This window comes from Neolamprologus brichardi, chromosome 20 (assembly GCF_056152115.1).
Source record: "Neolamprologus brichardi isolate AB-2024 chromosome 20, ASM5615211v1, whole genome shotgun sequence".
NCBI lineage: Eukaryota > Metazoa > Chordata > Actinopteri > Cichliformes > Cichlidae > Neolamprologus > Neolamprologus brichardi.
The window spans coordinates 11,030,477-11,047,163 of NC_142123.1; the positions used below are offsets into that span (position 1 = coordinate 11,030,477).

The following is a 16,687-nucleotide window of genomic DNA, read 5'->3' on the forward strand; positions in this document are numbered from 1 at the left end:
GTTTCTACAGGTAATTAAAGCTTACAATCACAGCCTTAAAATCTTCAGACAAGATGAGACAGAAAAAGCAGATCGTTGCACAAATGTCAGAGGGATTTCTAAAATGAGTTACTTTGCAGAAAAAGCACAAGGAATTATCTCAGATCAATCTCCATTTGTTTGAGACAGAACACTTTTCAGACGGGGATCGGGGTGAATTTCTAAAATGGTTAATTTCTACAGCTGTCTCCAGGAAGGGTTAGCAGATAGATTGATGGTTACTTACAGCAGGCTCCCTTGCTCAGCACCTTGATCCGTCGCTGTGCGTTGCACTGGGCTTTCTCCAGCTCGCATTCATTGGTGTAGGTGGACGAATCTGAGCCGCACACAGGCGCCACAAAGGATGGGCAGTCCACCTTCTTGCAAACACACTCACCCTTGGACGGGTCATTTGGGTTGCGCTCGCAAACGGCGCCAAAGCCACACAGCATCCCTCTGCAGCCTGCCAGAGAGAACGACAAAGAGAAGAAGCTGTTAGGATATTTCATATGGATAACTCCGAATGTGAAAATACATTTTCAGTCGAGTTAATATTGAAACACCCAACACCTAAAGCACAGTTCAATTAAGCACTTTTAACAGATGCCTGTATTTAAAAGCATCAGAGTACAAAGAGAAGTTTCTAGCATTTTAAGAAAATTCTATGATGCTTTCCCACAAAGTTCAAACTAAATCCTGGTAAAGGAAACAATTATTTGCAAACCATCTTAACCTTAAAGAGAGCTCTGAAGGTGAGTTTGGGGAAGATCTTTTAAAAAGCATGACAACGTGTAATGGCATTGAAGCGTACCAGAACAACACTTTGAAACTTTTGGGAAAATAGAATATTTGCAGTTTACATATCCTGGTTATTTCATATTAATATTTTCACCTTTTTTGACCTAATGATTCCTAAAATGCTAAATTAGAGCCCATTTGAACTAAGTTAGCGGTCAAAAGTTGTCATACTGATATCTATCTGTGCTGACTGACTCACAACATCAAACCATGTATGGGAAACGTAAGAAAGGTTGCAGGTAGCTGCCAACGCAGAGGGATTTTTCTTGGTTTTAAACAGCAGCTAATGGAGACAAGTTTAAAAAAGCTGAAAAGGCTTTTATGAACTATTCATGCAGTCCAACATTTGCCAGCGCAGTTATAGTTGACTATTGTGTCTAATGTATAAAAACAAAATAAAACCACTCATTACATAAACCAGCCAGCACAAACTCAACGGCGCGCTACAAAGAGGTAGGAGAAACATTCTCCAAGCGCTGAATGACAGCGAGCTAATGAAACGCTGCAGGTTAGACCGCACAGGGATAATGTTTGTGGTCGATCTAATTACGGGTGGGCTCACATCTCCCACCCACTTCAATAACGTTATAACAGCAGAAATAAAAAAGATCATCAAAACACTAACACACTGGGCAACTAGAGAAATAACAGCAACAGTGCGCGGTGATGATTTGGGTCTGTCCGGTTTTCATCAGCAGAGTGAACGGTTACAGCACTTTCTCACTGCTATACTGTGATGCAGTTCATTTCATTTTCCCACAACTTGCAGACTTACATAACAGTGTGGGATTCCCATAGTTTTATAGGAAATATTATCACAAGATTATACATACCAGCATGGTAAATATCTATGTAGGTAACCTAATAATATAACAACTATGCACATGGAAATGGACTACTGCATCAGTAGATCTGTTGTAAACATGCCATGTGTTAAAAGTTGGCTTATTACATTCCAGGCTTTTAACAGTTGATTTCACTACTCGTTCTGCCTGTAATCACTAAGATAATGCATCATCCATTAAAAAAAAAAGACTACCGAGCAACAAGGTCAGCAAACATCCTCATTAATGTAAATAAATCCTATGCTGGATATTATTGCCAGAAATTTCTCAGCTATGTTAGCAGCTCTCTGAGAAAGCTCTCAGAACTTTAGTCAGTACTGGCCCTGATGTTGTTCACGTCCAATTAAATTGTTTTTTCTCGCACTGATTCTTCGGGAACTTTTTATGAGTTAATGCAGATGAAGTTTATGTTTTCACACCAGGCAAATTTGTCTCAATACGGATTAGCTACTGGCATATTTGTAGAAACACAGCTCAGCAACACGAAAGCATCGAGGATTAAATGTGATCGTGGCGTAAAGCAAACATATGCTCTCGATTCGTTCGGGGAGACTGTGCCCACCCGTGCAGAGCGAGCGCAGTACGTACATTTGCTGATTTTGAAGAAGTTTCAATGTTAGAATTTTCCCCCTCAATAAAGTCAGCAACAACATTAAAATCAATCGAGAGGCAGCAGGCTGATACCCGCAGTCTTGTGGACAGCTGATTTTCAACACCTCTGTGAGAAGACTGCAGTCTTTTTGAAACATCAATGATCCGCCAGGATCCAGGAAAACACACACGGGGTGGGGGCAACACGAAGACAAACCAAGGTTAGCCACACACTTCAAGGTCTCGCAAGTCAGGCAGCAATGGTAATACTTTGATCCTCAACCTCCCACTGACACCTCAGCTTTGATCAAATGTGAAGCAGCAAACTGTAAACTTTGTCAGAGGCCGCTGGATTCGCAAAGCAAACAGCAGACACGCACGTGGATACGTGGTCGTGTTATGTGTACACAACATCAACTTAGAGAGTAATTGACCCGTATTATGGCAGCTACAGCTGCTGTGGCTCTGTGCCCACTTAGAGGACTGTTGGGCATCCAGCTGGCGTGACGTCCTTGCCTCAGCACCAGGAGGGGGGGTGGGGTGGGGGGCGTTAAGAGAGATGGCAAACTCTCACAGGTAACCAACCGGATTGAAAATCGATGGACGAATGCACATAAAAATCCAAAATCCACTCTGAAAAAAAGTCTACTTGGTTAGATAGGCGAGCAGCCAGTGTCACCGCTGAGTATATACATGTCACACACTCACACACACATGCACCCGCAGATAACTATTTCTTATCACTGGCTCCCAGGCTAGGACTAAACGAAAGGCGGCATGTCCGCTTGGGCTCACTGGCAGGTGGCTTTTTGTGGTACTAGAGAGACAGAGAGTCAGATAGGCAGACACACAAACACACACACGCACGCACACACAAACTCTATGTGTGCAGTACAGACAACTGGTCCAGCATCTGCCCAAGGCATCTCATTCTGTCTCTCTCCCCACACCAAAGTACATTGTGTGAATGCGTGTATATGTGTGCATGTGTGAGCGCGCAGAGTGACAGGCGAGGAGGCTGTTTTTGACTGGCCCACTGTTCCCCGTGGGGGAGCGCCTGACAGCTACCTGAGCTCACTCTCTCTACCGGGAGGGGGGGGGGGAAGCGAGTGTGCGTGTGTGTGTAAAGCCATCCATGAGTGCATCTGTATTTTTGACAGGGCGTGTGTTGGAGAGGTGTAGGCATTAGGTGTCTGTCTCCCTCTTTCTGGCTCTCTCACTCGCACGTACGCGTACATGTGGCCAGGTGCTAGCATGAAGGCATTGTCATGACTGGCCCGCTGCTCTGCCGTCACTTCTCACCACACACCCTGTGCTCCTCCGTGTGTTTGTCTACGTGGGTGTCAGTGTGTGGCTCCGAGGCAAAACCATGCGAGCAGAGTGACAAGAGGTGAAATTCAATCGAGCTGTGTCAGATGTGTACAAGAGGAAGGTTGTCTGAGAGTATGACAGGGGGAGCGGAAAAAAAACAAAACCCACCAGAGACTGAGATACCAGGTCGACAAAAAATATCTCTCTATGATCTAAATGCATCAGCTGTGTTACAATACAGCTAATACTGGTATCATATGGTAAAAATATAAATAAAATGCTTTACTTGTTTTTATTCTAAAAATACATAATAATCAGTTACAGTAAAAACATTTAAATGATTTAAAAAAAATCATGACTGGAGTGTAAGAGGATCTGTTCTGCGATGCTTTCCTATAAGAAACTCTCACCGTAGCCTCAAGCTTAGCTCGCTGACAAAAGACTGACACTGGAGCTGAGGCCTCTGTCAAAACAGAGATACCAGCGCAGGCTCTGGAATGAGAGTAAAAGCTGCACAGTTATGTACTGGGAGCTGTTCCCTGGGAAAAATTGTCCCAGCACCTCATAACAGATACGTTTGACACTTCCAATTTCTTTAGCACAAAAGACAAACAAAATCCCTTGGCAGTTAATATGAACAGCATTATCTGCCACGGCTGAAAACAAAAACAACACGAACAAAAACTTCGCCAACATCATATTCCCACTGTGCCGCCCTCGACCTAGTTTGACTGGCGGGTGATCTATAGTAGTGCAGACACGATAGGAAGAAGCGAATGCAATCATCTACCAGAAGGCGACGTAAAACTCTCTCTCCTGGAAGCACACACAGAAGCAAAGTGTTTGGAGTGCTTCTACTATATGTGGGTGCTAAATTAACAGTTAACAAAGCCCAGTAACTTTCCGACTTTGCTTCTCACACATAACTACTTTGTTTTTCTGTATTACTGAAACATCAGGTGAAAGGAGGAGGATGCTGGGGTCAGGGTGAGTTGGTCTGAACTCGAACTTTATTCAATTAATGCTTACAGCCAAACATTTTTCTAACTTCCAGATCTCTATGTGTCCTGTCACCGCTGCCACAGCGATGTCTCTCGGCTCATTTCTAACAATTCAAATGAGCCAATAAAGATCAGTGATTTTAAAGGTGGATTATTTATTAGACTGCACTGATTTTTTGGTGTTGATTGCGCCTCACAATATTAAAAATTGAGCAAAGTGCTCCAGCATTAACAGGGTGTTACTCTCATTAATGTTAGAAACTCTGATAAAGCCGCTTACTGCAAGAACAACAAAGCTGTGACACTGACTAACAGGTCTTCTCTTAGTCGAGTAGTGAATCCATGTCACGTGTAGGCCGACAGCAAAGCCTGCTCTGGCGGTAAAAAGGTTTATTTGTAATTAATAAGGAACGGACTGCTGGTACTAAACACAAAAAGAATCATTAAGGCTATGTTTTGTTTTGCTTTTGTGTAATAACTGTAATATGAAATAGAAAATGCTGTAACGTTTTGCACCTAGCTGCACTGGTTCCAGCTTTCAGACTTGGTCAACAACCCTCTAGAGCTGTTTTAAGTGCCGGGGAAGGTGCATGCTTTTGTGTACAAAATTGCAAAAGCCCACTCAGGCTTATGCCATTTTCACTACAAATGTAAGCTTTTCGATTCTTGGTGCAAATGTCTTTGTGAGTGCAATGAGTGTGAATATGTGTATGTGTGAATGCTCATTGGTCCATGTAAGTGTGTAAGGTAATCTCCCTTCAAGCCCCGCAGCGTTAAAAGCTTCACTTCCATGCTGTTTTCTTTGCTACCGGAGGCAAGGGGAAGAAAATCCCATTGGGAAGAAAAGACAGCATGTCCAGTTTGTGACTGTCGAGGCAAGCGTCTAGTCCAGGTAACATGTCATCCCTGCGTTTGGACGACTCACCCATTAAATGTGACACGGTGTCAGAGATTTAAGGGGGGGCTCTCAGCGCCTATGAAAGGAAAATGACGGTGCTGTTCTGATTAAAGCCACAGTAGAAAAACTATGTGGTTTGTGATTTGAAAGAAAGTAATGCATGGTTCTCTGGTGGCAATTTTCCACATCTTGTATTGCCAGTTCTGCTGCTTTTGGATTTAGAATGGAACGAGGCTGTTGCACTTTGCAGTTCATTTCTTTTGTGGAGCAAAACACATATACACACACAGAGTGGTTTTTTAATCCAGTAAGTAACAAAAGCAGACCGTTTCAGGACAGCGAAGTATCAGAATTCGATCAGAATTTGATTGAATGCACGGTGGAATAAGAGATATACACCTCTTCATACGGTGTATTATCCAGGCGACATGTGTTAGCGGCTAGCTTTTCGACACAGATTCGGAGGAACACAAATTCAATAAACATGACACAGAAGTAGCAAGTTCCCATCACTCTGAGAGGCCGTCTACCCTGTGCTCTGTGAACAATATGTCCCGCAGCCTGTTTTTGTGGTGAAAGGCTCTATCAGTTTCATTGTTTTGCTGCCTTGTTGCATCTACCTCAAACAAAGCATAAGGAGGGGTGCAGAAATGGACTATGGTTGCGAGCATGAGCGCGCTCAGACCCAATAAGGCTTGACAGAAGCGCCTCAAAGTGGCTACTTTAAGGAAGGAATACACGTCTTTGCAGATCTGGTTTTGGCTCGGTCTGTCATACTTTTGAATTATTTTACAGGGGTCTGGTCTGTTTCAGCAAGAGAGGAAAGAAGCAAGTGAGAGGGAAGGTAAAGGAAGGTGTGCATGAATAATTAACAATACTGAACTTTACATGGGTGACAAGAATAGCGGCTGGATAACCGGGACTGTTGAGGCCAGTGATGCACAAATGGCAAAAGTGCTGGATACTCCGCTCAGGTGAAGCCAGTCGTATGGTGATCAGATTAAATCTGCACATGGCGTCTTCGGCATTGACTAATGACCTAGTGACTGTCAGAAAATCAGGAACAGAAAGTTGATGGAGGGAGATACAGCTCAGTGGCATCGAAGCGACATCACATTAATGTTGAATGACTCTAAATTCATTACCCTCTAGCACTCCTAGGGGACATCTTCCACTTACTTCTTAATAAAGGGACCCTTTTTTTTCCAGCTGACACTAAGTAATACAGATGTGCTCCCTGCCCGGGCGGCTTTTAACAGTCCCCTCTTTCCCTCTGTCTCCTTATCTCTCCTCACCTCGGTAAGAGGGCTTTAGCCTCTCTAGCCGTGTAGCTGTACCAGAAGACCTTTGCAGTGAGGGGACAGGTTGCTATGGCAACAGCTAGTGATGCAATCAGCACAAAGCGGCTTCTCTCATCAGGTTTTACTGGAAACTTTCCGTCATGCACACAGGTGGTTTACATATGCACAAATACACACACGCACGTGAAGCTGCCTCTGTATCAAATTCCCTGCAGTGCTTTTTAAAAATAACTGTTAGGTCTCACTGCACTAATTACACATCACTCCTCTCCAAATCGATGCTCTGGGGTGAAAATCTAATTTTGAAAATCAAATTCTCGTGCTGGCTGCGTGCAGCTCTGAGGCTATAGGTGCTTTGCATAGGTCTGGGGGAAAAAAGCAATAGATGGGTGGAGTATTTGTTAATAGATTCCTTCTCTGCGTCTGACGCTATACAGAGCCTAGAGTCCCAAAGTGTCATTGCAGAACAGAAACATGAAGAAACATAAAGGTGGCCGGCAGCTGTAAAATATCTGGGGGTAAAAACTGACCCTACACTGCTTCTATTGATCTCTGGTTAGCGATCCTCAGGGACCAATGGAGTCAATTATCGATCTCGCTGCAATCTTACAACACCCAGCATGAATGAAGAAAACGCCTGGTCACAATGGAACAAGGGTGAAAAAGGGGCGAAGGAGGGAAAGAAAGGAGACACTTTCAAAGGATTTTCAGAAAGAAAAAAAAACTTTTTCTCACGTTCTGCTTTTCCAGTGCGGTTCTTATCAGGGCAACAGCACAATGAACAAACTGAAGAAAAGAAAAACTGTAAAGAGCTATTCGTTTACTGCATTTTCTCCTCGCCTTTGGCTGCGGTTCTCTGCTTGAAGATGGAGAGTTCTGAGTGTGTGAGCATGTCTTTGTGTGCGGGGTGTGTGCGTGCGTGTGTGCGATGGCTGGTACAGTACAGTATTTTCTCCTTCTCTCACATAAAAGGGGCAATCAATTTCCTTCTCCTCCTGCTTCCTGAATGCAACACACAGGCTCGCATAGCTGAGCGCCTGGGCCATGACCTGGCTAACATGCAGGATGAACTTATTTACCAAACTCCACAGACCAAGGCGTGCCAGAAAATGAGAGATAAAACTGAAGACAGAGGAGGTAGGGGCTGAGGGGAGGGAGGAACAGGTTTTATTAGAAGAAATACTGTATGAGATGAAGAAACAGAAGGGTAGGGAGGTTAAAGAGAAATATGAGAGGCAGATGGAAAACCACTACAATGTGATTCCCTCCCATCTTCTACATGAGAAACCTGCAGTCCTGTAAGTCTAAAAAACAAACCCTCACCTGCTGCAAATAATCTGAAGGCGGCAACATGCATAATTAATGCTTTAACTTCATTTCCTCTTGGTTTTTATTAGAAAAAGGGAATAAAAGAAAGCTCTGAACTTCTGTGTCTATAAAACAGCACTGTTAGCTGTGTTCGTTGCTCTTATTTGTATCTCCGGTAAAAATCAGTAGGTCAAAATTTGAATATATGGCACCTTCACTCGTCAGAGGAGATCTGCATTTTTAAAAGTAATCAAACAATCTCTAAGAGTCGCTCATTTTTCCCCGCTGGCTTTGTTGCTCAGTCACCTCGACTACTACTGTTGTTACAGTAGTGTTCTGAGATTTTGTCAATGCTATTTCTAGCCTCCCTTGGCTATGGTTACTTTTTTAATTTTAATGATGTCCCACTGGCATAAACAAACCATACAAAAGCTACAGTGAGCACACACAAAAGGGTTTGTTTGTTTTTTTTAGTTTGTGGAAAGTTCAGTTTCACTGTAAGCTTGCCAGCAGCTTTATAGCTGGAGACAGGAAGTGGGGTGAAGTATTTAAAGCTTTTGTGATGCCTCACAATTGTAACTAAATTTTAACTAAAACATTTAGCTGTGTGTGAACCTAAGAAAGGGGGTTTGTGCACAAACTGTTTTATGTGTGTGATTTTGAACCGCAACATTTTGGCTGCTGCCCTGTTGTTAAGGGAGCACAAGAAACGGGGAAGCGCTAAGTCATCTGCTAAGGCTACTAAGCTTCGTTAGCAAAGTGCATTAGTGCTAAGGAGCATATTAATAAAATACTAAATTTTCACTCACCAAATTGAAGCAAATGTTTCTCTAATACCTCACAGCAGACCAAATTATTTGTCAGATAATTCTTTTTTTTTTTTTAATGTAGTTTAAAAAGGGACCAATGACGTAAACACAATCATGAGCTCCACTTCACCGACTAGCGAGGCCTAGCAGCCTACAGCTGCCAGTGTCTGCGCATCTGTTATTCAAAGTGGACACATACTTAAGCGTTTACATATCTAAATGAATGAGTTATAAACTCACCTACATTTGTCATGATGGGGAGAAGCAGCTAAAGAGACTATGTTTTTTAATTTAAAATGTTCTTTCATCACATCTTAACAGAGGAGTCTATGGGCACTGATTTACTTTTGGAATCAGCCTCGAGACACAATTTAGAGGAACTGCAGGTGTTGGCAGTACTACATTAGTGTAACTTTTCAGCCCCATTAGACAGCGAGATAACTTTAGATAACTTGTTGTCACTGACCTTAGACCATCTTTTGGTTGTTTATAGAAGACTCGACATGACAGGGTTGTTGATATTAATCCCAAAACCTTACTTATGCTAAAAAAATGTCATAATATTATCCATCTCATAAGATTTCTCTCCTGCAATTAACTTTGCATTCACTGGCATCACCTCAGTGTTTTTCTGTTCATTTTTTTTGGCATTCAAACTATAGAGCAAATGGATTTTTCACACCTACTTGGGTGTGAGAAGTTATTTCAAACCCTGGAGCAGTTCTCTGTTTTGTTCACTTTGTTTGGCCATATGAGAACCAATGATTGCCAAAGCAATTAGACTGAGACCTTGTTGAGTGAGCTTTCAAAATATGTTTCAGAACCAACCCCAGAGCTGTGTATGGCGTGGAAGCACAATCAGCCTGCAATCCAACAGCTCTAATACAAAGCCTATTCATTATGGATTGTGCACAATGTGATTTATTGGGAATCTATAGATTTAGCCAATAAGACTGTGCTTTCCTGCACAAAAGTATAGATCAATACGGAGCTCAATAAGGGTAAATGATTAGTTATGGTTCACTTAAACATCTCACCAACAGCTGGTCATGTTTATCGTCATGCAGAGCACTACACATGCAATTTAGGATTTGAAAAATCATGACATTCATCACCATCAACATACCCAAATGGCCAGTGGCCAAATCTTTCAAAAATGATCAGTCTTTTCCACTTTTTGTTGTTTTATTCATGCTATCCTTTAGGTCTCAGAATATAACAGGTGCTGCTTCTTCATAAATCAGCCCTGAAATATGACAGCTCTTGACAGCTTCGAACATCTGCCTAATCACGCTTGTTGTGGGAGAAAAATACATGAAGGGTAAATGAGGAAAATCACTTGGTTGTTTGTCTTGATCAGGCAGGGACAAGAACGGGAAAAGACAGTGGGGACTAAAGTAGAGAGAACAATGTAATGAGATTTAAACAGCAAAAGTCTTCAACTCATGTTGCACCTGTATAAGCCATACATCCTGAAAACAGCAAAATAGGGGATTGAATGTAGTAGAGTGGCAGCTAAGATAAGCTAATTGTGTTGCAAGGTGGTTTGTCTTTTCCTGATCAAACTGTTGGGCAGATGGGAGAAAAATTGACACTGCTATTCTTTTGAACTGCCGACTGGAGCATAAAAAAGTGCATAAATTACTAAGACAGCAATGACTTTAGTAGTGCTTCTCATAGTGAACTCGTCCAATCATTCCCTCCTTATCTTAGGAGACAGAGAGGACACCTTACCCCTGCTAGCAATGATCGTTCTTTGCTCAACCCAAGGTGCTTCACAGGAAATGCAACTCTACATCCCATCAGCTGTCTTGTTCTATTTAATGAGTCACATGGGGAAAGAAAACAAGCCGCGTGTTGGCACGAACAAACTTTTTCCCCGTCACACTGTTCCAGATTTTCAAATTCTCTCTCCGAGCTTTCTTCCACTTTATCAATAATGGAGGTGCTGGTGACAGAGCCCTATTCTGTCACCTCACATCTTCTCCACAAACTCAGCAGCAGCAGCAGGCAGAGATGCTCCCTGAGAACAGATTAAAGCCAGTCTGCAATATACATGAAGAAAACCAGAATGGCTGCCAGCGAACCCCTCAATTCAATTATTCAGCTAAGCCAATATTATGAGGAGAGGAGACCTCTTTTGTTCACGTCTCAGAGCTCGTCACCCCAGCTCACCGTCACCTCCCAGACACCTGCACTGGACTCTCTTTTGAAAGACATTTGCTTTTCATATTACATCCACAAAGAGCAATTTTTTTTTTATGCTCGCTAATTGCATGTAGTCATTTGAGGGGTGGCTCACATCCACGCAGATGTGCTCGCCTAACCTCCTCCGCGCCTGTCTTTTCTCTCTCTTGTTCACACGCTCCACTCTCTTTCATTCCATCGCTCATCACTGTCATTCAGTGTTTCATCAGCGATGCGCTTGCTCTCGCTTCATACATTATAAAGGAAAGTCGTGTGCACGAGGAGCCAACGCTGTCACTGTTGCAGCAGCATGGGGTTTCAGACACATTTGCACTACACACCCACTCCAACTGTCCTGGAGAAAACTGGGCAGCAGTGACAACTTTGCAAGTCATAGCCCAAGCTCTGCATCTGATTAGCAAAGCGAGAGCAGCTCATCCTAAAGGTCACATTGCCAAAAATTAGGATTGGCTTAGCACAATTTAGAAGACACGATTACCTAAATGTTTTACCCGCGATGAGAGGTAGAGTACAGATTTTGAGCTTTTCACACGACCAAAGGCCAGAACAAGAGTATCATGCTGTAGAGTGCTGTGCCTAACTAAAAGCTGTCAGGCTGCCTAAAACAACCAGTGAGCTCTTCTTCCTCACAGCAATGCAACCGACTGAGATGAATTAGTGTGATTTATTTGTTTTCTCTGTGAATAAAAAGCAGAAGGGTCCAAGCATTATGTGGATGCTGGCCATCATAACTTAATATAGCCTTTGGCTCCCACCGTTCTGGCGTTTTGCACGTCTGTAAACAAAACCAAAGTGTGTGAAAAACATGTAAGTGCACAGGTTAACTTTGCGCTCCGTGTTAGATTCAATATGTTGGTATTTTAATCTAGTAGAAGACGATTGCACACAAACTACAAATCAATATTAGGCTTTATGCTCTGCATCACATAATGCCCAGGATTTCTGCTCACACGGGACAATTCCACAAACAGTGTTTTCCTTCATGTGGCGAAGCTGAAAGTGAGGATGTGGAAAAAGTTTTCTTCTTGTCAAATGCTGTTTATTACGCTGACTGACACCGAACCTCGCTCGGGGTTTTGTGGAACTGTCTAATATTAATCTTCTGTGTGGTTGAAACGGTACCTGCTCTGCTACCATCCGCTCCCTTTAAGCCTTTATTTTTGGTGTCATGTCTTCTGTTTAGTAACAGTGCCTTATTGGGTTGTTTACTGTTACCCAGCATGCACATCTCTGGCAGACTGAAGGCAGTGAAGACAGATTGTGCTAGGGCTGCTCGATTATGGCAAAAATGATCATCACGATTATTTTCACTGAAATTGAGATCTCGATTATTTGACGATATTTATTTAACAATAACAATGTATTGAATAATGACTTTAAAGATTGTCAAAAAATAATATAAAATAGTGTGCAAATACTGATAACAGTGCAAATGTTTGCAATATAAAAAAATAAATGAAAAATGTAAACATCTATGTTTAGTGAACTTTGCAGTGTTGCTCTGTGGTGCAGCTATGACACTGTAGCAAAGTTTACACACTATGTCTACTTGATCCACGTCTGACTCCGCGAACCCATAATGTTTCCACACCACTGAAGTTTTTTTTTACCTCTCTTTTCAACCAACAGCAGTCACTCTCCTCTCCAAATAACTTCTGCTTAGCTTTCCGAGCTTCCCTCGGGTCCTCTTAATCAGCGGTCCCCAACCCCCGGGCCTCGGACCGGTAAGTCGTTTGGTACCGGGCCGCGAGAGTTGAGGCTCAGGTGTGAAATGTATAGTTTTCAGGGTTTTTTTTATCGGTTTTCAGCGTTATTTTGTTATCGTTTTTATCGTTTACTCGGTTTTCCTTGGTCTTTTCACGTGTGTTATGAATAAATTTTCTTTTTTTCGGTACCGGTACTAGTTTTATTTTGTTGTATTTATCCGCGACACCTTAAAGGCCGGTCCATGAAAATATTGTCGGACATAAACCGGTCCGTGGCGCAAAAAAGGTTGGGGGCCGCTGCTCTTAATTGTTGTGACACGTGTTCAAAATGCAGAGAGGTGCGCTCGATTTGCCACACGGAGCAGCGCGAGAGTAAAGCACGAGGGAGGGGCTAATAATCGGCTCAGTCATTTTTAATGATCGTTGAAAGCCCAGATCGTAATCGAGATTAAAATTCGATTAATTGAGCAGCCCTAGATTGTGCTACATTTTCCAAGGTATTTAGGTCTCCACAACCCAAAGGCTGAGCATATTTCATGCAAACATGATGGGCTATTAAGCATTAAAAAGCGACATACCTTAATCCATTTTCAGTAACAAAGCTATAGGTGGTCACATTTAATGTGCTCCAAATGGGGAATAACAGCAAAGAGCCACAGAAACAAAAGACCGTTTCATTATTTATGTGCTATGGGGAAAAAATGTTACTTGGAAATCACATTCAAGGCTGCTTTCAAATACTGCTTGCATGCATGATTACTACCTGATTTCCTGCATTTCCCTCAACACCAGCACTGGTAATAAAAGGAAATTGTGTTTTTCACTTCAAATTAGCAGAAAATGAACTATTTGAAATCACCAAAGTTATTTTGCGATCACAGGGAATATAATAAAAGCAAGGAGAGTGGGATTTTTTTTCCTTTTGTCAAACATTCATTTTCCAGCAAAATATAACCTTAAATTACTTGCTGAATGTTAGCTGAAGGATTTTGGCATTTGGCGGTTTGAACATGTGACCATTTCAAGTCACTTCTTTGAAGTATCGAATCATATCACTACTTTTTTTCCCCCTATATGACCAGAATTCAATGTTACTGGTCGCTCTTGCCAGAGGCAATCAAGCCACCGGCAGCTTCATTTTCAGTAAAGTGCAGGAGAGAAAACTGGGCCTTTAAGCTACGTTGAAGAGAGGGTGCTCCATTTTTTTTTTTTTTTACAGATTTTCTGGAGGGAGCCCAAGTCAGTGGCAGATGGCAGCAGGATGAGACTCAGAGACAACCTGGGGAGAGCTTGGAAGGAGAGCCAGGAAGCGGCAGCTCTCAAGTGCTGAGCTGGTCTGCACTGGATAAAAGGGAGGCGGCCTCTCTCCATATGCTCCTCATTGCTATGCCTGATCACAAAGAGGTGCTCATAGACTCATTGCCATTGTCATTGGAAGGAATTTGGGATAGTTGGAGAAGAAATAAACATTTTTTAGGCAAGACTGTATGGAACTGTGTTGAAAGCAGGAAACTGAGCCAATTAGCCATTTGCCAGTTGCTATTAAGAGCCACCATATGGAAAAAAAACAGTGGAAAAATGAAAGGGAATCCTTCCTGAAGTCTTCATTTAGAAGCGCATTTGAGATCCGGGAGGTAAAGCACATTATCTGTCCCTAAAGAATGTAAAATAATATTTTTAAGGTCCCGAGCTGAAACGCTCACACAGAAAATATTGACCGATACGCTTGCCCAATCATGAAAAAAGCTCTTAGGCCAGCCGAACCACCATGGCCCTCTGGTCAATCAACAGCTTCTCGATGCTCTCCCACCTAAACAAAGACTACATCATTCCTATCCACATCTCTCATTGCATCTCCTCCTCACATCTCTCAATCTCTCCCCAGTCTGATCAATAACTCTGACCTGCGGATCAATAAGGCCGCAAATCACTTCATTTTCCTCTCTCCTCCTCCTCTTTTTTCACCGGTATCCCTCCCAGCCAAAGTGGGTTGGGCATTCTAGGCTTAATTGCTTCTTGTACCACGGTCGGAAGAGAAACTGAAAGTTTGTCAGAGCAGTCCGGGTCATTTGAAACTGGGTCACCATCTATTATTCCAAAAGCTAACAAACACAACATCACACACTTCTGTCAGGGCCGTTTCCTGTTAATAGTCCTGAAAGGTGAATGTAGCATATGATTGTGTTTCAGATTTTCAGAGAACAAAAGTGTGGCGCTAACTGCCTATCCATCAACCGGAGGTTTTTCTCTGCGGTGCCGCTGTGGCCATAAGCTCACACAATGTACACTGCCTCACTTAGAGAGGATAGGTAAAGTAAGGGTTAGAGAGGGGAAAAAAGTGGCTGGCGTAGATTCAAATTTATAGGCAGCGTTCATGCACTACTGGCTTTAGCGTTAGTATTATAGCACCAAAGGCCCCCGCCGGGCACCGCTGTGGAATTAATTGCCAGTGACGCGAAAGTAGCACAAAAAGTGCCACGCTTTTGCGCTTTTCATTACCGTGCCGGGAGTCTTTCTGTGCAGCTTTGTAATATTTCCCAGGGAGAGGGAGGGAAGGAGAGAAATGGAAGGAGGAGAAGGTGGAACGGTGATAAGTAATATGGTGCTGACTAGAAGAGTGTTTAGCTCATCTCTGTTCATTTGTCTTCATTTTCTCTCTTTGGAACACTTAGCCCATCCTGACCCACACCACTGTAGCTCGACTAAGTAACAGCTGTGCGCGTGAACCCACAAGTGGCTGCACCTAGAAGCACGTGCATGCAGTCACCTGCAGGCACTTACAGTAAACAGATTCACACATATGTGTTAAGGCTCACAAACAAAGCTGTGTGCTGTAAAGCGGCAATTTCATCTTTATGTATGCAAATAGTGTAAGGCAATACCTACATGAAAATGAAGATTCCCAGCGGGAACTCAAATTTGCCTAGAATTGTCTCCATATTAAATTTTTATGATATAATATTAATGTTTTTATTAAAACTACTCATCATACTCATATTTCCAGTGAGGGATAGCTCTCTTCAGACTGCTTCGAGCTGATAGGGAAGCGTAAGTAACTCAAATAACCACAAGCTACTAACAAAGTATGCAGAAGAGCATCTCTGAATGCACAACACAACAGCAGAAGATCACACCCTTGATCACTGTCAGCTAAGAACAGGAAATTGAAACAAATGCTTGAAAACATTGCCTGGTCTGATGACTCTTCATTTCTGCTGCAACATTCAGAAAGTTCGGTCAGAATCTGATAAAAATACCAAGAAAGCTCGGCTGCCTTCTGCCTTGTATCAACAGTTCAGGCACACTTTGGTCTCCTACCAACTGAGTTACATTTAAACACAGCAACCGACTAGAATAGTGTTGCTGACGTCTGAATATGACCTAAACGGCTTCCACAGAGCTCACTCCAATAGAGCATGTTTGAGATGTGGTGGGATGGGAGATGATTATTATGACTGTGTACAAATCTACAGCGACTTTGTGATGCCATCATATCAACATGAACCAAAATTTCCAGCACCTTGTTGAACCTGCCATGAAGAATAGAGGCAGCTGTGAAAGCACTAACAATGCAACAGTCCAGTGAGAGTATATTAAGAACAGATATTATTACAGTAATTAACTATAACTGTATACGATATAATTATTATTGAGTATTTCTCTTTTCAGTTAGTCACATGATCAGTGCCTATCTGTGACCCTGGCTTCACTGGAAATACGTCTGCTATACAGCCCTAAGAGCAGCACAACTATTAGCAAACCATCAATCAAAAATGCAAAATGTTTATGTTTATTAAGACAAAAAAAAAAAGGTAGCTCATTTTGAAGCAAGACATTTCAAAAAACCCTGGACAGATGTCTACTGGGTGAAATCAGCTCTTTTTATAACAGCA

General features: G+C 42.5%; 1 protein-coding gene across 4 annotated transcripts in view; it reads right to left on the reverse strand.

The window, feature by feature from the left end:
• The window catches only part of agrn (agrin), a 259,074-nt gene that overhangs the window by 115,435 nt on the left and 126,952 nt on the right, over positions 1-16,687 (reverse strand). For all 4 annotated transcript variants that reach the window (XM_087834376.1, XM_006785304.3, XM_087834375.1 and 1 more), the window contains exon 4: positions 266-481. In XM_087834376.1, the coding sequence (XP_087690502.1) occupies positions 266-481 (216 nt within the window). The remainder of the gene's footprint in view (positions 1-265; positions 482-16,687) is intronic.